This window comes from Betta splendens, chromosome 21 (assembly GCF_900634795.4).
Source record: "Betta splendens chromosome 21, fBetSpl5.4, whole genome shotgun sequence".
NCBI lineage: Eukaryota > Metazoa > Chordata > Actinopteri > Anabantiformes > Osphronemidae > Betta > Betta splendens.
In genome coordinates, this window is record NC_040899.1 from 16,096,035 (window position 1) to 16,119,724 (window position 23,690).

General features: G+C 39.9%; 1 protein-coding gene across 5 annotated transcripts in view; it reads right to left on the minus strand.

Annotated features, from left to right (window-relative positions):
• Nucleotides 1–922: 922 nt before the first annotated feature.
• The window catches only part of LOC114846794 (inactive dipeptidyl peptidase 10-like), a 130,063-nt gene continuing 107,295 nt past the window's right edge, over nucleotides 923–23,690 (minus strand). For 3 of the 5 annotated variants that reach the window (XM_055505197.1, XM_055505199.1, XM_055505198.1), the window contains 14 exons: nucleotides 23,488–23,589; nucleotides 23,056–23,153; nucleotides 22,926–22,973; nucleotides 22,188–22,309; nucleotides 21,858–21,905; nucleotides 21,294–21,392; nucleotides 20,034–20,103; nucleotides 19,695–19,889; nucleotides 18,423–18,477; nucleotides 18,245–18,344; nucleotides 18,104–18,162; nucleotides 3,195–3,267; nucleotides 2,768–2,841; nucleotides 924–2,211 (listed from right to left, as the gene is read on the minus strand). In XM_055505197.1, the coding sequence (XP_055361172.1) occupies nucleotides 2,074–2,211; nucleotides 2,768–2,841; nucleotides 3,195–3,267; nucleotides 18,104–18,162; nucleotides 18,245–18,344; nucleotides 18,423–18,477; nucleotides 19,695–19,889; nucleotides 20,034–20,103; nucleotides 21,294–21,392; nucleotides 21,858–21,905; nucleotides 22,188–22,309; nucleotides 22,926–22,973; nucleotides 23,056–23,153; nucleotides 23,488–23,589 (1,281 nt within the window). In that variant the 3' untranslated portion in view covers nucleotides 924–2,073. Of the gene's footprint in view, nucleotides 2,212–2,767; nucleotides 2,842–3,194; nucleotides 3,268–18,103; nucleotides 18,163–18,244; nucleotides 18,345–18,422; nucleotides 18,478–19,694; nucleotides 19,890–20,033; nucleotides 20,104–21,293; nucleotides 21,393–21,857; nucleotides 21,906–22,187; nucleotides 22,310–22,925; nucleotides 22,974–23,055; nucleotides 23,154–23,487; nucleotides 23,590–23,690 lie in introns of all 5 variants that reach the window. The other 2 variants (XM_055505196.1, XM_029135868.3) reach the window with 1 other exon arrangement.

The following is a 23,690-nucleotide window of genomic DNA, read 5'->3' on the forward strand; positions in this document are numbered from 1 at the left end:
ACTAGTTGTAGTGAACAATATATTTCAGCATAAACAGTTTTCCAAGTACATAAATAGACGTTAATGTCATAAAGTACAGGGTGTATTCATATGTTTCGAAGGTTTGGAAACCAAGGGCAAATGGCATATTGTGTTGTTGTAATAAAATGTTTAAAATGTTAAAATAGCCTTTGTTGGGCATGTAAACACAGACATCATTGTGCATCATTACTGGGATTGTATTTAGTGCTAAAAGGTTTTCAGTTTTTGAGGTTCTTGAATTCTCTGTGTAGTGTTGAAAACACTAACACAACTTTATGTCTCCTCTTTATTTTACACCAATGTGATTATTATTACACTATGTTATTTTCCCAAGAGTAACTAAACTAAACACAACTAAATGTGACACAGTCTCACGGTCAGAGATACTGGGGATACGTGATAAGGTTGCTACATCCTATTCAAAAAAGAACATGTTGACTGTGCAAGACGGTAGATATGAGTCTGGTTATAAACTTCAAACTGTACAGCTTCACAATCAGGTGCATCTGTCCATTCACATTTTGGGATATTAAATGCTACATAACGTTATTATGCAAAACAGTCGTCCAAAAACCTCTCAAAAGGATACATGAGTGAATCTAGTGTGTGTGTGTCTATATATACATATAGAGAGACACATATATATATATATATATATATATATATATATATATATATATATATATATATATATATATATATATATATATATATATATATATATATATATATATATATATATATATATAGACATAAATATATATATAGACACATACACACACACACACACACATACACACACACACACACACACACACACATATATATGTGTGTGTGTATGTATGTATGTATGTATGTATGTATGTATGTATGTATGTGTATATATATACACACACACACATATATATATATATATATATATATATATATGCACAAACTAAATGTTAGAAAAAATGTTGTGTCATTTAGTTAAATGTGATAAATCTGGTTAAAGTTTTTTAGATTCGGTGCCCCATATATTTCAGTATTTCACAAATATGTATATAAAAAGGTCTTAAACCTTTACCAGAGTAAATTCATGCTGTTCTTATTATTTTATCCAAAGTAAAGAAGTTGTAATTAATAAAAATAGATTTAGAAAAAAAATACACATGGTAATTTACTGAAAAGTCTCCATAAAAACCTTTACTCCATGAATGGACCTTTACAAAAAAAGGCATATGAAGACATTAATTAAAAAAAATAAAATAAAATAATAATAATAAATAATAATAATAATAATAATTGTTATTATTATTATTGTAATTATTATTATTATTATTAAAGTTGAATGAAATAATGTTTACTTTGTTAGATAATCAGAGCTAATGAAGTAGCATGGATGTGTTTTCAAGACAAACGTCTCCTCAGGCTGGAAGAGGTGAAGGGAAGCCACAGTGGGAATCGTGTGAGGCAAACATTGTGTGAAATGGAGCAAATGCAAAAAAAAAAAAAAACGCAAAACACATACAGTATGACATTATCTCCTTTCGAAATACTTTAGTTTTTAGGTCAGTGTCCACCACTAATGACTGCTGAATTAAAGCATCATAAGAAACATCATGTGTTTAAATGTATTAGAGTTCAGACTTTATGATCTAGTTTAGTTGATAATTGTTGGGCTGGAAAACACTGATGATTGTAATGCAGTAAAGGCACCTACATTAAAAACTCTTTAGTGACATGATTGCATCAAATTTGGTATTTGAACGGTTTGTAGTACATATAAATGATCACAGTATGTTACAGCAGTCAGCAAAGATTGTATCCAGAAATTAAAAATACATGTTTCTTTGATTCCCTGACAATGTACCTAAGTACGTGATGAAGTTTTACAAACAGTCAAGTGAAGCCTTAGGTTACAGCACTAATAGTGCTGTTACCTATTAACTTTCCAGTTCCACAGTCATTCTATGAATGTTTCCTGGTGATGGCTCATTGCTGGATGGTTACAGAAGGTGCCATACTTCACCCAAAACGTTCCCCATCTCACAGCAGAGATTCACACACACACTAGTCATCCTCTCTCACCATCTTCAAGACGACAACCTCTTCCTGCCAAAAGCAACGCCTGAAAAAGCTGAGCACTGAGTTCATCATGTAGTGTCGGCTCTTGACAGAGGCAATGTTGTGTCCTTCATCTGGAAAAATCTATACAGCAATAAGAAAATTACAAATGTGTTTCATTTCTTCTTTTGATGCATTAACTTCCTCAGAAGATGTTCTTACTGTGTAAAGTTCATTTAGGTTTCACAATTTATTTAAGTAGCTATTTAGATCTGAGAATCGCCGGTAGAAGAGCCCTAACTCTCTCCAGAGCCGTTTTACTTACCTGGTCTGAATAGACCAGGTAAAAATGGGTTGAATAGTGCTGTGCCACTGGTGAGTGAAGTACAGTATGATGCAGGCTTCAGTTGATGGAGCACTGAAGAATGATGGGTCTGATTTACCAATATCCCTTTGTCTAGTCCTGTACTTAATGCAGGATTTGCTCAAACACCTGTGTATCCATTGTCCTCATCACTTGAGGGGGGGGTTTTATATAACAATAATTACACAATTCAAAAATCTTGATAATAATAATGTAATGTAAAGTAATATTAAATATTAAACACAGTGTGACTCTCATAGCAGAGGAGCCAATACAAACATAATGCATCATTAAGGTTTTGTCTCATTAGGAAAGTAAAATATTGGCTTGGATCACCTGGAGGGAGTAGTTGACATGCGATGCTGACAAGAGTTTTACCAGCTCTGCTGTATGTTGGAAATGGACAGAAGCTGAAAGAGAATACACATTAAACAGATAAACCCCAGTAGGGTCGCCCATTATGTGTTCACTGTTGACTGTGTAATGAAAGTTACACATTACTGATTGCATCCACACATTTAGGTGATACTGCACATGGGAAAAGATGAAGAAATAAAAGTAGCATAACAGAAATACTAAACAATCCTAAAAAGTGTAGAACATTGGCCAAGGCCAAACAGAGTGGGATGTAAACTAGGATGAAATGTTACTAAATGAGTTCATTTTACACAGAGAGTGAAGTGTTGCCAGTAACACTGTTCCATATCCACTGTTTATGTATGTGGGCCGTATATATGCTTTGTTGTGCGCACCATCTACTCACCATCTGCTGTGCCGTGTATAATGAGGAAGCTCTGTGAACTCAGTGCTGTGATGTTACCGAGCAGACTGGAAATCTGCCGGAAACAGGAAACAGTCGAATGAACTTTACAGACAATCAGAAACACAGCTCATCTGATCTAACAAAGTTGATAATAATAATAATACTAGAAAAAGTAATTTCTCGAGAAATTACGTGGGAGAGCTGATCTGCTGCCGCAACGATGACAAACGCTGATTAAGCTGCTGACGTCAAAAAGTTGACTACGGCAAAACGATGAAAACGATGAAAACGAGAAAACGTTGACAAAGATTAAAACGATGACAAAAGATGGCGATTAAAAAGATGATGATTAAAAAGATGACCAAGGTCATACTATGACAATATTAAAGAGATGACAATGATTCAAAAGTTGACCAAGGTTAAAAGATGTCAAAGATTAAAAGGTTGACCAATGTGCATTGTTGACAATCATAAATAAGCTGACTATCTTTTTGATTTGAAGAAAGTATTTGTAAATAATTACCTAACTGTGTAATAGTTTAATAACTAGTAGAAATTTACCAGTCAGAAACAAAAATCTTGCCATTTAGGTAATAAATTACATTGGTGCATTTATTTTGAAAGGATTTAGAGGTTGTGTGTGGGCGATTACTAAACTATAAAATAGTCATTAGATAGTCATAATTTATCATTCAATAGCAACAATAGCCCTATTAAAGCAAAAGATTTAGATTTAGCCCTTTCAGAATAAAAGCACCCTAATAAGTTTGAGTGGCTATTTACTGAACTCTAAAGTAGTCCCATTAACGATTGGTAAGTATTCAGAACCACAATTTTTTTTAATCAATCTTGCCATTAAAGGTAATAAATTGTAATTGGTGCTTTTATTTTGAAAGGATTTAGAGGAAATGTGTGGGGGTAATAGCGTAACTGTCAATTAGTCTTTAATTACCCATTCAAAGGCAAAAACAGTGCAGTTAAAGCTAATAATTGGCATTGGTGCTTTTATTTTGAAAGGATGTTGAGGAAGCACGTGTGGGTAATTACTAAACTGTTAATCTATCTTTAAATAGTCATAATTACCCATCTAAAAGCAGAAATATTGCTATTAAAGCTAATTATTTGGCTTGGTGCTTTTATTTTGAAAGGATGTAGAGGAAGCACGTGTGGGTAATTACTAAACTGTTAATCTATCTTTAAATAGTCATAATTACCCATCTAAAAGTTGAAATATTGCTATTAAAGCTAATTATTTGGCTTGGTGCTTTTATTTTGAAAGGATTTAGAGGAAGTGTGTGCTTAATTACTACACAATCCAATAGTGTAGTTGAGTAATCAGTAATAAGCATGGAACTGCTGTCTACACTGAGCATCAGCAGTTTGACCTGTCAGTGAAATCTGCAGCTGCGCCGTCGCCATGGAGACGAAAGGCGGGAAAATCAGGCTCACTCTGCTCTGTAAAAGCAGAGTTTCACCCTGTATAAACAGGCTTGTTCCAGCTAAACCATGATAGTTATCACAAAAATTATTTCATTTTACGAGTCCCAAGGCTTCAATGAGCAAATGGTGTGAATTTTATATTTGAGGATAAAAGCTTGTAGCCACAGTGGCAATTTCAAAATATGTCTCCTCTGTTTTTCTCCCCAGACGTCTGCCGAAAATTATCATTAGAGTCTATGGGAGAATTTCGGGATCTCTCTGCGCTTTGAGGTTGATAGCGACTAAAGTATAGGTCTTAGGGTATATCCAGACACATCATTAGAAAGAAGACAAGTATGACTACGATTTAGTGAAGTAATTATGTTGATAGAGTAAAAATTGTGGCTGTAGTGACGAGTTAGAGACAGAAGTTCTGTCTTAAAAAAGCGCACCTTCTCACTGTAGCTGTGACATCACGCACTCTAACTGACCCAATACACACTAATGGAAAAGCTGAAAATTTAACAAAAACCACACGATATTTAAACGCTCACAAGTCGAAAAGTATAGAAGATACGAAGACGCTGATTTACACTGATAAAGTTGAAAGATGATAGACGCTTTTGAAGTTGAAATGACGTTTCTACGCCAAAGTATGACGATGATAGACGCTGATGAAAAGAGGAAAGTTGACAAAAAGTTGAACGATGATTCCCATAGACGACCATTATAAAAAAAACGACGGAAAAGTTCAATAACGTTAAAAGTTGAAAAGCTGAAAACGTGAAAAGTAATAGCCCCCATCTCCTAAAGACGACACACGTTTAGAAAGTTGAACAGCGATTCTACGACGAAGCGTTGAGACGATGAAAGCGACCGAAAAACGGGGCGAAATAATAATAACTAGAAAAAGTAATTTCTCGAGAAATTACGTGGGAGAGCTGATCTTCTGCCGCAACGATGACAAACGCTGATTAAGCTGCTGACGTCAAAAAGTTGACTACGTACAAAAGTTGACTACGGCAAAACGATGAAAACGAGAAAACGTTGACAAAGATTAAAACGATGACAAAAGATGGCGATTAAAAAGATGATGATTAAAAAGATGACCAAGGTCATACTATGACAATATTAAAGAGATGACAAAGATGACAATGATTTAAAAGTTGACCAAGGTTAAAAGATGTCAAAGATTAAAAAGTTGACCAAGGTGCATTGTTGCCAACCATAAATTAGATGACTATCTTTTTGATTTGAAGAAAGTTTTAATTACCTAACTGTGTAATAGTTTAATAACTAGTAGAAATTTACCAGTCAGAAACAAAAATCTTGCCATGTAAGGTAATGAATTACATTGGTGCTTTTATTTTGAAAGGATTTAGAGGTTGTGGGTGAGCGATTACTAAACTATAAAATAGTCATTATATAGTCATAATTTATCATTCAATAGCAAGAATAGCCCTATTAAAGCAAAAGATTTAGATTAAGCCCTTTCAGAATAAAAGCACCCTAATAAGTGTGAGTGGTTATTTGCTGAACTCTAAAATAGTCTCATTAATGATTGGTAAGTATTCAGAACCAGAAATGTTCTAATCAAGCTTGCCATTGAAGGTAATAAATTGTAATTGGTGCTTTTATTTTGAAAGGATTTAGAGGAAATGTGTGGGGGTAATAGCGTAACTGTCAATTAGTCGTTAATTACCCAATAATAACCATAATTACCCATTCAAAGGCAAAAACAGTGCAGTTAAAGCTAATAATTGGCATTGGTGCTTTTATTTTGAAAGGATGTAGAGGAAGCATGTGTGGGTAATTACTAAACTGTTAATCTATCTTTAAATAGTCATAATTACCCTACTAAAAGCAGAAATACTGCTTTTAAAGCTAATTATTTGGCTTGGTGCTTTTATTTTGAAAGGATTTAGAGGAAGTGCGTGCTTAATTACTACACAATCCAATAGTGTAGTTGACTAATCAGTAACAAGCATGGAACTGCTCTGTACACTGAGCATCAGCAGTTTAACCTGTCAGTCAAATCTGCAGCTGCGCCGTCGCCATGGAGACGAAAGGCGGGAAAATCAGGCTCACTCTGCTCTGTAAAAGCAGAGTTTCACCCTGTATAAACAGGCTTGTTCCAGCTAAACCATGATAGTTATCACAAAAATTATTTCATTTTACGAGTCCCAAGGCTTCAATGAGCAAATGGTGTGAATTTTATGTTTGAGGATAAAAGCTTGTAGCCACAGTGGCAATTTCAAAATATGTCTCCTCTGTTTTTCTCCCCAGACGTATGCCGAAAATTATCATTAGAGTCTATGGGAGAATTTCGGGATCTCTCTGCGCTTTGAGGTTGATAGCGACTAAAGTATAGGTCTGAGGGTATATCCAGACACATCATTAGAAAGAAGACAAGTATGACTACGATTTAGTGAAGTAATTATGTTGATAGAGTAAAAATTGTGGCTGTAGTGACGAGTTAGAGACAGAAGTTCTGTCTTAAAAAAGCGCACCTTCTCACTGTAGCTGTGACATCACGCACTCTAACTGACCCAATACACACTAATGGAAAAGCTGAAAATTTAACAAAAACCACACCATATTTAAACGCTCACAAGTCGAAAACTATAAAAGATACGAGGACGCTGATTTAGACGGAGAACGCTGAAAGATGATAGACGCTTTTGACGTTGAAATGACGTTTCTACGCCAAAGTATGACGATGACAGAAGCTGACGAAAAGAGGCAAGTTGACAAAAAGTTGAACGATGATTCCCATAGACGACCATTATAAAAAAACGACGAAAAACGTTGAATAACGTTAAAAGTTGAAAAGCTGAAAACGTGAAAAGTAATAGCCCCCATCTCCTAAAGACGACACACGTTTAGAAAGTTGAACGGCGATTCTACGACGAAGCGTTGAGACGATGAAAGCGACCGAAAAACGGGGCGAAATAAGAAGAAAAATAAAGAGCGAAGATATCAATAGTGTGAGAGCTGTTCAGCTCTCCCACTAATAAAGAGCGACGATATCAATAGTGTGAGAGCTGTTCAGCTCTCCCACTAATAAAGAGCGAAGATATCAATAGTGTGAGAGCTGTTCAGCTCTCCCACTAATAATAAAGACCGAAGATATCAATAGTGTGAGAGCTGTTCAGCTCTCCCACTAATAAGAAGAAAAATAAAGAGCGAAGATATCAATAGTGTGAGAGCTGTTCAGCTCTCCCACTAATTAATTGAACATTATTGATCCCACATTTGGGAAATGATTCTCTGCACTTTTACCCATCCCCTAAGGGGAGCAGTGGGCAGCCATGGTGCAGCGCCTGCGGAGCTAGTGTGAAGTGTCTTATTCATGAAGACACTTGGTGTTCTGGTGGGCTTTGAAACTGGGAGCTTCCACTCTCCAAACCAACACTCTAACAACTGAGCCGCCAAGCCACCTACACTGTACACGTCCTGCAGATGCCTGCTCTAAGAGCAGCATGAAGTCAGAAAGTAAAAGGCACAGACACTATTGAGTTCTAGCAGTAATATACAGAAAGTGACAGAGGAGGGCAGTGGCTACAGCTGGGAAAGTAAACTATGTGACATACCATTTCATATATATATATATATATATTTTTTGTTCTGTCCAGCAGTTTAGCAAGCTGCATATCTTACGCTGAATGCCATATTGTGATGGACAGCTTTGCTTTAACAAGAGGAGCATATATATAATATATATATATATATATATATATATATATATATATATATATATATATATATATATATATATATATATATATATATACTCTTCTGGATTTCTGGTTTATTTGATGGTTTATTTAGCTAATCCCAAATATGTGATGTTGCTGTGTTGGTGGACAGGTTAAGACAGGTTAAGTTTCTGCTTTAGGGTGGGGGGGGGGGGGGGGGGGGGGGTAAGGGGTGCAACCAGCTGCTGAAACCAAGCAGATCTGTTAAGTAAACAATCGGAGCAAAATAAATAAGAAGCAGGGATGTACCTTAGGCTAACACATTCATAACTAAACAACTGTTGTACTGTGGTTTACCTTGGAGATTAATACTAATACCAATAATAGTGTTAAGGTGTGTGCACACACTCATACAAACATATACATATCATATACATACATATGTGCATTGTTATACATATCCCATACAACTTAATCAAAGTCATGACATACAACACCACAATTTCCATATTCACACATTATTGATATTGGTAGTGATAAGTATCAGTAATACTTAGTTTTAGTTGGATTTGGAAAAGTGTCCCACTACAAGGTTAGTAAGGCTGTAGCTTGATATTATTCACCCAAAGGGTGAGGCAGACATTGGTGCATGAACAATGCCACTTGTGGAAGCCAGAGTGATGTGAGGGGCTCGGCCATTACGCCCATCCAACAAGCAGAGGAAAGAATCCTAGCAGCCAGGGAGCCCACACACCTTCAGTTCCAGGAGGGCAGGTGTTGCGACCCAAGCCGCCCACACAGAGCCCCCCAGGCAGAGCTGCAGCAGCCACAGAGACAGCACCCGAGGTCAGAGTGGGCCACCGGGGGTCAACGCTGTCCGCCCCATGAGAACCAGGGGCAAACACTCCCCCCAGTGGGAGGGTCGGCCTGAAAGAGTGGAGCCCGAGGAAACACGGTCCGTAGGGAGATGCCCCTGCGCCCAGAGTGGGACCTGCCCCCAGTCCACCACTCCTACACGAACGGAGCGGGGCCTACCCCATCGGCCCGACCTCATCCCCTGGTGCCACACCGGCCTGCAGCACAAGGCCAGCAATTGGTGGGGGTCAGCAGAAAAGAGACCACCCAGGCAGACGATCATCATACCCCGGGGCGGAAAACCGGACCCCCCACACTCCAATCGCACCACACGCATACAAACTCACACAAACACAGACATATACACCCATCCACATGTACAACACACATCATCACACACATACCATAAACTCTAAAACTAGTCAATCATACGTGAACCAATGCACTCTCAGATACATTCTTGCTCCCACACCATTCGCTTGATCACATTCATGGGGAGGGTAGGTCTCTGGCCTGCTGTCCATGTGGCCCCAGGCAGGGACCGCAGCGCCTCCCGAGCCCCGCCCAACCCCCCCAAGCCGGGGGAGGCAGAGGGCAGCAGAAAAGGTACCCCAGAACCCTGCAACCCAGCTTGGACGTGAGTGTGTGAATCTAAAGTGCACTGAAGGAGGGTGACACCTCCAGGAGCACGACCGCTGGCTGACGGTGTCCCCCCCGGACAGTGCACCCCCTCACCCTAAATGTTTTTTTGCAGTTAAAACTGGGTGGTGATCTCTCCACCAGGGCCAGTGGGCGAGGCCACAACTGGCCTCGGCCCCAGGTCCCAGTGAAGGAGCCCACCCCCGGCCCTAAATGTATGTGTATGTGGCTAAGTATGAGAAACTTTGGGAGATAGCCAATTCTCCAAGGGGTCCAGCAGACAGAGCCATCAATGGGAAGGCTCCGTCTACTGGCCCACCCGGAAGGAGCCCCCAGATTCCTGGACAAGTGTGTATGACTAATGCAATTAAAACTGCAGAGCATCCCACTTGGAAGGGACGGAACCACTTCCCAGTAGCCCCGGTCCCTCCATCAGCAGGACGCCCCTTGCAGACCTAAGTGGATGAATGCGGAGAAATGTAGTTGGGAGCAGAGCACCAGGGTCCACAGAGCCAGGTTCCCGACTTCCCGACGTTGGCTCTGCTACCTATCCCACTACCCCCCACAACCCCCAGCCAGGAAGAGACAGCCGAGACCAAGGGACCGCAGTACTACTGCCCAGGTGCCACACGCAGCACAGCCAGAGCCATCCTCACCCTTCTTTCACACTTACCCATTCTCTCGGTCAAGTATGCCCATGCTCGCCCCGTGTAGTGCTACACTCAAATCCACACACATACTCTGCGGTTGTGCATTGAGGGCTAGCCTCCGCCCAGGGCCCAATGAAGGTTGTAGCCTGAGTAGTCCGCCAACCCCCCCTGCAAAACCGAGCAGTCACCAGAGGGTGTCGGACCGCTAGGGCAGGCAGCGCCCCACCCGAGCAGGGGCAGCGCCCCAGGGGAAAGACACCCCTCCGGGCACAGGCAGGCACCCCCGGAGGGAGTCCCCCGGACGCAGGTCACCCAGGTCTCCACCCCCAGGTCCGCCCCCCGCACACCAGCAGGGAGGCCCGCCTCTGCTCCCCGGAGACAGGCACACGCCAACCCTCAAAAAGGCCCTACTCCGGCACAGGACCGCCGGTCTCAGCAGCCACCACATCCCCGCTGCAGCTGTTCAGGTACTGAGTAATGCTTAATTTTTTTTTAGTTTTGTTGGGGGACCTCATATGTATAATCTGTTATTAACAGAATTATTATTAAGGTCCCACATGCTCAGACAAAGGAGGCACTGCGGCCTGCATGTAAAGTCCTCATCCTGATAGTAGTGAGTGAGAACAAAGAGATTTCAAATCTCAGCGCCAAAACCAGGCGCCAGGCTAGGGAACCATACCTGGCTCCCCTGCTGACATCCAACTCCCGCTGACACAAGCCACAAACGGAGGAGAAACTTGGACGTCAGCCATCCTGATTGGACCAAACAATAGGCGTGACCAAAGACACAGTTATAAAAGTCGCCGTGACCGAAGACTCGTCCCTTGTTCTCTTCGATCCGCTCACTGCCCCACCTGGAGCTTCCCTCTGCACCGGCACGCCCTGGAGCCTCCACCGCAGCCAGCAGCTGAACCAACGGAGACGTCGTCACAGAGAACTGGCCTGATCACCCATCTACTTCCAGCCATCCGGCAGGAAACCGCCAGCGTAACCGCCTCACTCGCCGCCGCATCAGCTGATCACGACGCGATCACCGCGACGCACACCTGGACCGGACCGGATCGCAACAGCGCAAGCACGCACGCACGCACGCAACGCCGGATCTTCCCACCAGGATTGAGCAGTAAGGCAGAGGCATTCTTAGGTCTGAGCAGAGTAGAACTCTTAGGGTATCAGTAATTGTTTTATTGTTGTGTTGTTTCTTTTCCTGAACACGCGATCTGACCGCTGTGTATTTCCGCGATCACGTGACTGTAACGCTGTTTCCGATCTACGTGAATCTAAGAGGTGCACATTGAAGTGTTGTAACCTGTGATTTCGCTAGCTTAGGTGCTTTATTGTGGTACTGTTGCGGTGCTCTGTTTCTGCTGCGACCACGCCAAGCGCACGTTTCAACCACTGCACGCTTCCGCGATCACGTGCCTATATCGCAGAATATAGCCCCACGTGTTTGTGTGACCACAAGCCTTATCCACGCTAGTCCCACTTCACACTCCTTTACACGCTTCTTTCCCTGTGAGCGCCAGACACGCGCGCTCCATTCAAAGGGCTCACCGGCACACGCGCACAGCTGTGCCACCTCACCACGCCCCTAAAGGGGGGCGCCCTCCTCCTCCTTTCTCTTTCTCTCTCTCTCTCTCACACACGCACCCACACACACACACACACACACACACACACACACACACCTCCTATCCCAGGTAACGCGCATACACATACAGTACTTCCAGACGAACACACCATAAGATTAAGTTATGATTTGCTGAGTTATTCAAGATAGTGTTGACACTAGAGTTAATATTAACTGTTTAATAAAGCGTTCATAATTTAATTGGTCGTTGTTTGTGATTATTTGTATATGGTTTTGCAGCACTAGTGAATTGAGTCGGCTATGGTACGGAGTTCACCCTTCAACTAACTTAAATACAAATGAGACTGTATTGGCTATTCCAAATCGGTTATTGGTCCCTGGAAACAGGGTGGTGCCCCGTAAACTAAGTAATTATTAATTCAATTAATAATTATTAAGTCAATAATAGTAAGTGTTTCACTTGCCAAACTATAGACATTTGTCGTATAGTTATATATATTTAAGCTAATAACCAAGATTTGTGAATCTAAATTATAAACATAATTGGTATCTCCAATCAGGAGCTATAAATCCAATTATTATAGTTTGTGCTCCTCGCATACCCCCAACAGTTTTCTAGTTCATAAGGATGATTTTCTTTGCGACACAGAGGGCAGAAAGAAGTGTGTGTGATGAGTTTTTCTCTAGATCAAGCCCACTTAGATCTCCTAGAAGACAAAGTGCAGGGGCCGCTGGGATTGGACAGCTTAACTGGGTTGACAGGTGTTCACATACACTTTTTCCCAAAATTGCTTCACAGGTGAACATGACCAGAGTGCATGTAGGAATCTATCTGCTGTGTTATCTGTACAGTGAGGGCAAATATTTGAGTTTGTGAGACCCATTTGGAACATCCTTTGTGTTGTATAGTGAGTTCTATGAAGAGTTTTGTATTGTATTAGTTGTAAATTTGTATTTTTTGTCATTCTGAATAAATTAGAACATATATTATTCCAGAACGTGTAATTAGTGGTGATATTGAGATCAGCTTCCCATTTAGAGATCGGAAGGCTCACTGTCTGATCTACATTAGAAATTAAGATATAGATTTTGGATACTGTCCTTTTCCCTGATATATCAATAAATCACTCTATTACTGGTGGTGGTTGCATGTGGATGGGAGTATTCTTACTTTTTGCATTAAGTATTGACTTTAATTGTTGGTATTCTAAGAAATTGGCCTTAGTGATTTCATAGTGGGACACTAATTTTTCAAAAGAGGTAAACTTGTCTCTTGTGAAAACATGTTTCAGATATGTTATCCCTTTCATATGCCAAGTTGGAAAGTGTATTGCCTTTTTGTTTTGTATGATGTCTGGGTTGTTCCGGAGAGGTGTGTTTTGGCAAAGAGTAAGCGAAGATCCATTAATTTTAAGAAAATCCCACCAGGCTGTCAGAGATGCTTTTATGCTAATGCTCTGGTAACAACTATGATGTTTGATTTTGGTGCTGATAAAGGGCAGATCTGCAACTTTAATATTTCCACAAAATGTTTGTTCAATGTCTATCCAGGAGGAGTCTGCTGGCATGGGTTTTATCCATTTGTGGACATGGTTCAGTCTATTGGCAAGAAAATAGTGGTGGAAGTTAGGTAGTTCTAGGTCGCCACAGCGCCTGGATTTTTGAAGAGTTTTTTTAAACTAATTCGTAGTGGCTTGGTTTTCCACAAAAACTGTGAGATGTAGGAGTCTAATGTCTTAAACCACGCATGGGCTGGCTGAGTTGGAATCATTGAGTATATGTAATTAATTTTTGGCAAGATCATCATTTTTATGGTGGCAATTCTTCCCATAGGTGAAATGGGTAAGGACTGCCATCTTTTGAGGTTGGCTTCTATTTGTTTTAATAATGGATTGTAGTTTAGATCAATAAGCTCTGATAGCCTAGACGACAATTCAATGCCCAAGTATTTAATGTTCCCTGAATAGAGTGTGATAGAGGAGATATTAGTCACCTTAAGGTTAAGTGGTAGCACTATGGATTTGGTCCAGTTAATAGAGTATTCTGAAAGTCCTAAGAATTCATCTATGAGGCTGATAGTTGTAGGAAGAGATGTCTGTGGCTCTAGGAGAAACAGTAACACATCGTCAACATATAAACTTATTTTATGATTTACTGATTTGGTCGATATTCCAGTAATTCCTTCGTGCTGTCTTATAGCTGCAGCTAGAGGTTCAATAAATATTGCAAATAGTGATGGGGAAAGTTGGCAGCCCTGTCTTGTCCCTCTATGCAGATTAAACCTTGGTGAAATCTGGTTGTTTGTTCTGACTGCGGCGTTTGCTGAGCTGTATAATATTTGGATCCAGTCTATGAATGATTTCCCAATGCCGAATTTGTGCAGAGTGGCTAAAAGAAACTTCCAGTTTACTCTATCGAAAGCTGTTTCTGCATCTAAGGAGACGATGGCTGACTCTAGTTTATGGGTGGTCACATAATCAATTAAGTTGATTAATCTGTTCATATTGTTTGTTGACTGTCTACCTTTAACGAAGCCTGTTTGATCAGAGTGAATTATATATGGAGTGATTTTTTCTAATCTTCTAGCAAGTGCTTTACACACTATTTTTAGATATACATTTATTAGTGAAATTGGTCTATAACTCGATGGGAGTGTAGGGTCTTTTCCTGGTTTTTGGAGCAGGCTTATGAAGGCAGAATTCATAATTGTGGGTAATGAATGCTGTTGTTTAATTTCAGCTACCATTTTGTAAAAGCTAGGTGCCAGCATGGACCAGAACTCTTTATAAAATTCAGTTGGGAATCCATCTGGTCCTGGAGCTTTTTTATTCGGCATCTCCTGCAGAGCTTCATGTAGTTCTGCCAAAGATAACAATGAGTCTAGAGTTGTGGATTGTTCTTCCTTTAGCTTTGGCAGTTCTAGTTTATTCAGAAACGCCTCTATGGCTGAGGTGGATGGATCTATTTGGGACATATATAACTTTTGGTAAAAGTTTTTAAAGGTATCATTTATTTCATGGGGATCACGGGTAATGTTCCTTATTAGTTATTGAATGGATAATTTGTTTCTCTTTATTATTTTTTAATTGGTTAGCTAGAAATATACCACATTTGTTAGCATGGTCAAAGTTCTCCCAGCGTAATTGGTCTATCTGAAACTGAGTTTTGCAATCAATTATATTTAATTTCAGCTTTAGATTCCTTAGGTCTTCTAGTATTCTATCATTGGTTGGAGAGGCAGCATATTTAATCTCTAGAGATTTAATTTTTTGCTCTAATTCTAATTCAAGTAACATGTCCTTTTTTTTCTTGTGCGATGAATATAAAATAATTCTACCGCGCATAACTGCCTTCCCAGTCTCCCAAAGAACACAGGGTGACATTTCCGGTGTATCGTTGATTTCTATAAAGGTTGTCCATTCTCTCCTGACATAACTGATGAAGTCTTGATCATTGAGTAATGATGTATTAAACCTCCAATTCCTGGTTGATGGTGTGACTGTCTTAATCAACGAAATGGACATTGGTGCATGATCACTGATTGTGATAGAGTGAATATTGGTGTCAGAGACATCTTGTAAGACTGAGTTATTTACTAAAATATAATCTATACGGGAGTGAGAGTGGTGAACTGGCGAGAAAAAGGTATATTCCCTGGACGTAGGATGAAGAGAACGCCATGTGTCACAGAGACCAAAGTCATCCATGTACTGTTTTAAGGTCTCTACTGATAGCCAGTTCCTGTTGCTCACAGCTTTGCTTAGCCTATCCAACTCTGGGTTGAATACTAAATTAAAGATTTCATTAAGTTTTAAGAGACTAAGCCCAGCGGGCACACAACCGACCGTCAACGTTAAAATATGGTTAAAACAATGTCAGTCATTGATGTGACGTTGATGTAACATTGAAACAGCGTTAATTCTAATGGTTGTAAAAAGGGTGACAAATACTGATAAATCAACATTTACATATGGTTGAAATACTGTCAGTTATGTTTGTAACGTTAATGTAATGTTTAAACAACATTTTATGCGAACTGTTGTAAAAAGGTTGACAAAATACTGATAAATCAACGTTGACATAGGGTTGAAATAATGTCAGTTGTTTCTGTGGCATTGAGGAAACACTGAAACAACGTTTGATGCTAAAGGTTGTAAAAAGGCACAGAATTTTTAATTTTTTTTTACATGTAATATGTTTAAATATGCAGAATTTATGAAAATTATCTAAACGTGTGTTTTGATTTTTGTCCTTAGATGCTGTCATCACAACTTATGATACTACATCATCAAATGTGTGGAAGACAATGAACACATATACACCGAGTTGTTGGGTGGTGGTGGTGGAACAAAGACAGAACTTTAAGTGTTTCTGTTCCACTTTGTCTCCCAGCAGCCAGGTGACACTGTTTCATCTAGTGTTTGCTCTGTTTGTTTATTTGTGGTGTCATGTGATTTCCAGGTGTGGTTCCTGCTTGTACAGTAATAGAGGTAACTTGTTTTACATGTGTAGATAGTTTTGCAAGTTAGTTTGATTATTGTTTACTTATTATCAGTTTCAATGTCAGTGACAGTGTGAGTTGCAATATTGATGATGCTGTATTTAGCTGACTTAAATGTTATTTTTACATTTTTCATTTTTATATTTATTGTGTCTGTATTTATTTAATGTTCAATGCTGGTCTGGAACAAAATTTCATGTGTTCTGTCTGAACATATTTTATAGGTGCACAAAGGTAAGCATGTGAAAGAAATGTCTCAGACAAGATGCTAAAGTTACACAGTGTATGATTTGATGTATTTGACGTTTTTATTCCCTCTTATGTGTGTGCAGCCATTGAGATATGATTATTTACCTTTGTTTCCTGTCGTTCATTAATTTATGTACTTGTGGTTTTTTTATGATAAATGCTGTGTATACTGTACGTATATGTTGTAGTTTGACGGTGGATTTTGGTGAATGACAAAAGAAAATAAGGAGCAACAAGCACGGCTCATTAACCAGGCGGCATGTGGACACCAGAGCGTCCACATCGTCATGCTACCTGTCCAGTCAGCATCGACACTATAGGCACTAATTTGGTGATTACTCAATTACTAATTCCATCTCATTCTTCGTTTAGATCCACCTGCAGCTAATTAAAGGATTAAACCCTTGACGACATCTCCGCCTCCTCTCCCTCTCCATTGGCTGACACCTGACCCGGACTCCTGGCAGCTCCTCTCCTCTTTGGACTCCTTATCTCCCTGATCTGAGCTTCCATAGGTCTCGTTTCACCTCTGAACTCCAGCAATAAACATTGCCTGTTCTCCAACTATTCTCTGTGTCTGAGTCTGCTCACTCACAGTTTGGTACACAGCCATGTTGAGGTTGATAAAAAAACATAAGTAAACGTAACGTCGATAGATACTGTAACCATAAATCAGCGTAAACGCAACATTGGTGGAAGACCATTAATTTAATCTACATGTAACGTTGATGAACGACCATAAATCAGCATGAATGTAACGTTGATTAACGCCCATAAATCAGCGTAAATGTAACGCTGACGATTAACCATAATGTAAGATTGAAATAAAGTTGCCCCATCAACGTTGATTCCCCTTTCAAAATCTAAATATAATCCAATGGTTATTCAACAATAATTATAATGTTGCCTCAACGTTGTCTCAACGTTGAAATGCCTGCAGGGAGCCTTTTTAGAGTTGGTCTAAAAACTAACTCTCAAAAGCCTTTGTAATCTAATCTAATCTAATCTAATCTAATCTAATCTAATCTAATCTAATCTAATCTAATCTAATCTAATCTAATCTAATCAATCCTGCACAAAAGCCAGTGAGCTGTGGAGAACATGACTCTGGCCCCAGTCATAAACTCAACATGTCACTGCACCGTCCAGACAGCAATAACCTGTTATTGTCTGAAGCAGAAATCTCTCACAGAGCACACAGCGGTTTGACGTATAAGACAAGGAAGGTGACTGTCTGGCAGCAACAGCCACTCCACCTTTGCTACTGTACATGCCATTGTGTAAAAGAGACACAGAGAAACTCATACCTGGTATTTGTGATCCTCTTTCACTGGGTATCCAAAATATTTCTCAGCAACGGCTGACCCTTAAAACACAGCAAAAGTTGAAGTTCACATACTAATTATTTACTACGACTTTGTAATGCTTTTGAATAGGCGTGACTTTACCATAGAGTCTCCAGTTTGTTATAGGAGCCACAGCGATGCCGCACTCAAACAAGGAGCTGTGGGAGAGGATCATGATTGACGAGAGAAACCCTCCGTACGCCTGGAGAAAGAAAGATTCTTTAAAGCAGCTGCACGTGTGTGATTCTGTATTGAATAGAGGCTGAGGTCCAGTAGTTACCTTCCCATAAACTCCCACTTTGCTGCCGTCAACATAGGGTAGTCTTATCAGATGCCTGTAAAACGTAAGGGAGGTGTTTTAGTCTCACTGTATTATCTATACTATGACTATACTAGCGTACACTGCAGTAATACCAGTACTGTAAAGATGCTTAAAACTGCTAAAATATTATTTTTTAGGGCAACTTTGAATCAAGAGAAATTATCATAAATCACTCTTTCTGCAAAAATGGCATTTACAGGACAGTAAATAAACGTTTCCATCTTGTGGTTAAGTACAGGCCAATTACAGCGCTGCAAAAAATCAACAATAATTGTCTGCAAAATAATAATAGAGGCACAGAAGTAGACAACAGGTACTGTATCTCCAGGCGTTATTGCACTGAACAGCTCAAAACGATCATGTGCATACATGTACAGTACATAGTGGATGCCTCTTCAATATTACATATACATAAAAAAAATTGAAAAGCTTGAGTTCATTTTGAATTTGTTGCCAGCAGGATATTTGTAAAAAGTTGTGACAGAGGCATGTTTACCACCACCTTGCATCATTTTAAAAGAAACTTTTCAGTGAAGAACAGCTTTAAAACTTGCCTCAGTCCACTTCAGCTGAGCCAACAGCATGTACTGTGTTTTCATTTGCACGGTAAAGGTTTGACTTGTTTGTCCGGGTCCATGTTCCTCATGTCTACTTCAACACAGCCATGAGGCTGAGGATCCCAGCCTTCATTAACCGTTGGAACAATGAGCTCTGGACCGAGATTCTTTCCATACATTTATGTTTTACTAATGATATGAACTGCAGATGATGAAATCTTCAAATCCACCCGTTCTTTCACAGGATGTTGATCATCTCCTTGTCCTTTGTTCTGTTTTTATAGTTTGCTAATTAGGCATCCTGTGTGTGAGATGTATTAAATTCAATCTTTTTGCGTTTTTTTTTCAATATGTCCATATCAAATACAGTATTTGTTTCATTTTATTGCAGAGCAACTGCTTTTTTTTGGAAAGCACAACCCCAAAAACATAGCAAATTGTAATTCACTAAGTTTAAGTAGGATGAGGAGGGACAATAATAGGGATAATAAAAAGATCTGTTCTGTTAACACAGAAATTCATTGTTGCAACAGTAATTTGTTGTTTAACTTGTTTAGCAATATACAAATATTCTTTTTTTATTAATTCAGCTTTTCAGCATAGATATAAACACTTTGGCATTTTTAACCAAGCAGAATTGATTGAAATATTTACAGACAAAAGCAAACGTTACTCTATAACTGTGATCTGGTCCTGAACGTCAACCGTCCCCAGCCTCTGGTGAACCTCCTGTTGGATTCTCTGGCCCTGAAAGCTGCTGCCCCGGCCGTCCAGACGAGCCACGATGATGTTGTCAGAACTGACCAGGACAGAGTCCCAGCTAAGAGAGAAGCAGTCGGTCACAGCCTGGCCACCAGGAGCGCTGTCACTGAACAGAACAGGAAGAGCTTAATGTACTGTACTGTAGGGCTCACTGAACTCACAACATGGTTATTTATTAATTCTACTCTTAAAGAGTGATGTGGTAAATGGGCTGACAAAGGGAGACTAATTTAAAAATAATAGTACATACAGAATGAGTAACAGTGGGTACTGCTTTTCTTCATCCAAATCTATTGGGACTATTAGCTCCAATAGTAGTTCTGAAAAACAAAACAGTAAAAGTCTGTAATTTGTTTCTTTGAATTCATTATTAAGTAATCACTTAATGTCTCACTGTTCACATCTAAAGAATGAGCAAATATTAAATACGTAATTTTGCATCTGTACACTACAACAGATTTAATGTGTACTGTGACACACAAATCCCCCCAGTAAAGCACAGATAAACGCAGAGCTTCATGTTAAGGCTAATAGAGATGGGCTTTGAGACAGTACAGTGAAATGTCAGTGTTGAATGACACAATGTACAGAGTCATCAAAGTCACCAATAAACTAACTACGTTTCTGTGGGCTGTGGCAGGATGCCGACGTACACGGGTAGCACCCACACTGAATCCAAATTGTGCAGATAAATAATTTTGAAGATGTTGATGTTGTACCTTAAGTGACTCTGTTGACAGACTGGAATGATTACCTGATTGAGGAGCTGACTCTCATCTGTTTGTGACAGTGGTTTGGTTTCTCCTACAGTACAGTACACACATGTATTCAACTGCAAACATGACACTGCCACACCCTGTCAGTTATGAAAGTTCTCCCATTCAGTTTATTTCTAGATATTTTTTTCTGTTCTGGATGCTGCCGGGTTCTGACTCCCAATTTGTCTTCCAGAAGGTGGTGAAGAACAAAGTATTTATCTGTTTACTGCATGTTTCCCCTGACATGGTCTCTTGGTAAATTTGATGCAACAATGTGTTCTGTAAAATGTTCAACCTGCTTTTTTCTAATGTTTACCAGGTATAATCTCCATACTGTAATGCCTGGGGAGGAACTCAGGCTTCTGCCCTGCGATTGCTCCATGCAGAAATCCAAATATTCTTTGTCTCTAGTTAACAAAGCATAAGCATCTGAACACATTATAAAATAGTGCCACTGCCTGGTTGTGGTTCCTGAAGCCTGTTGAATGAGATTTTAGACTAAAAAGAGTGCAGGGTATAAAGTAAACACACAAAAGTTTGCATTTGAGTATATAATGGTAACTAAAGCACAGACTAGCAATTCAAAATAGAATAAAGCCAGTCTCCTTCTTGTTCACCGTGCAGTATGTGAAACCGCCTGACTGTTAAATTAACTATGGACTATTGCTTTTGAGCTTCTTGAAGAGTTGTTGCATTTGTGGTAGTTTAGGACCTGATAATGACACAGTGAACATGTGACTGTGGCGTCGTACCAAATTTGTTGATTTGTATGACTCTTCTTTGCTTTCTGGGAATTCTCCTGCTCTTCAGTGCTTGATTTAAAACTGTGTTACTCTCAAGAATTTTGTGCTCTGTTACATGACATGACAAGAAAAAGAACAGTACAGTAGTTAGGAAAGCTCATCTGTCAGCTACATGAATAAAATGCCAAAATAAGATACAAATATGAAACAGCATGGTACAATAAGTATTATGATGCTATCAGGATGGAGGTTTATTGCCCCCCTCCCCCCAACTTTCACTAAATCATCATTATCTTTTCCTAAAACGTTTGCTGAATGCCTCAGACACACTTCACACCGTCATCAGTTCATTCTCATGTTTTTTCAGACTTGAATGGCTCAGTGTTGTTGAACTTCGGCTTAATAACTTAATCTGAATCTCCAGTTGATCGATAAATGCACTCAGTGGCTGAAGGCAGACTCGCTCCAAGAAGGAATCGAGCTTCGGCTCAAACATAATTAATACATGATGCAACAGAGTGTAAGAGTGTATGTAGTAAATTGGTGTAAGGATGCCAGCACCAGAGAACTCACTGCTCATATCATTTAGTCTGTGAAGAGTAGTCTGGGGAATTCCAGGACCTGTGAGGTAATAGATAGAGATAGAACTTTTTACTGGAGGAGAGGAGTTTTACATGAAAAATTATACCCAGTGGATTTAAAACAGAAAAACTAAATATCAAAGCAACAGAGAAGCAGCTTCAAAAGAGTTTCTAGTATAAAAGTCAAGCAGGCCCAGGTTAGACATCATACATGTGAAAGAGGTTGAGAGAGCAGCTGAACACATGCAGTCTTTCTCCTGCTGCTTTTTCCAACAGGTTACATCACATTAGAGAACCTGTGGTGGTGGTCATGAGGTGTTACCTCTGCATTTGAGAAGAACATGTTGGTAGTCAGGGCTGAGGACAGCATCATAGTAGGTGCATTCTGACCTGAAGAGGGAGCAGGTCAGGCATTCTTTATAAAATGGATCCAGAGTGGAGACCCTGTTGTTCGAGGAGAACAACAAGAAGGTCAGCGAAGGCAACACGGAAGAGCACAGCCTGCATGACACACACAGCGTCAAACTTTCTGTGTTTTACTTCACTGGGACCTTTTTTTTTGTGGGTGGTATAGAACTTAATGTGTGATGAACCTACAGTACAGTGAAGCAAATCAGCGTCTGCTGATGACTATCGAGCTGAAGCCTGTATTTAAACCCTGTTACAAACACATGCACAAAATTATTCAAGGCATAGTCGTGATTGTGGGGTGGGTGGGGGAAAAATCATGATCTCGCCCATGCTGCCAAATTGGCCAGGATCACTGCAGCACAGGACGCATGTAGCCAATGAAACAAGGTACAGGTACATTATTACATATTGATCTGGGTAAAGCTTGTGCTTTCCAGAGTTCCTGCAGCTTAAATGAGAAAAAACACATCATCACCATCCTCAGTCTGTTTGCAAATCGATGGATACGCGTAACAACAGAGCTATGCTCCTGGTTTCTAACTCTTGTGTCTAGGCTGAGCCAACTGGTGGTAAAGAGTTTTTCTCTAATCATGGACTGTTCACAGTATTGTTTTGCTTTCCTTCATTGAACCTGGGAACCGTATTGTACCTGTATAGCTGCCGTTGTGTTGAACCTTCCTCTGTGCTCAGGAAATATCTGAAACATACACAGTTAACATTTTATACCTGAGTCACTGTTTAATATATAACGTTGTTGGATGCCTGTAGCTCAGACTCACACTGAGTGTGTGCTTTCGTCATTGGCCAGAATCTGAGTGACTTCCCAGCTTCCTGAGGTCAGGTGCCTGAGGTTGACCTCTTGACCCTGATCATCAGACTGAGAACACAACAACAGCCGCTGATGCCATGCCTGACATGCCCTGTATGAAGTGTCGTTATGTCCCAACCTACTCCTGACTCAGTGCAAAACTTCTTCTGTCATTTATTATTTATGCTGAAACTGAATTAGTCTGAGCTGAACCCAGAGCCTCCAGTGCATCTACTGCACATCACTCCCCACAATTTATTCAGGAGAAAGTCTACTTTATATCACTTACTGTAAACTGAGAAAACTTCACCATTGAATTATAAATGCTATGCAGTATGAAACATGGAAGGCTCTACTGTAGACAGATAAAAGAGTAATAAACTACTAAATGAGGAAGCTTTACTTGGATCATGGTGATGTGGTTGAACATCCCATAGCCGCCTTGTTTTAATGGCATGGTGATGAAGAACGTCGTGTAGTCCTTTGAAAACAGTGGCTTCTCATTCTGAGAAGGAAACATACAACAATTGAAAGTTCCCACACCTATTATCAGGATGAATGTTTGCTTCCAAACAAACACAGGTGCAAACCAGCACGTGTGTTTAC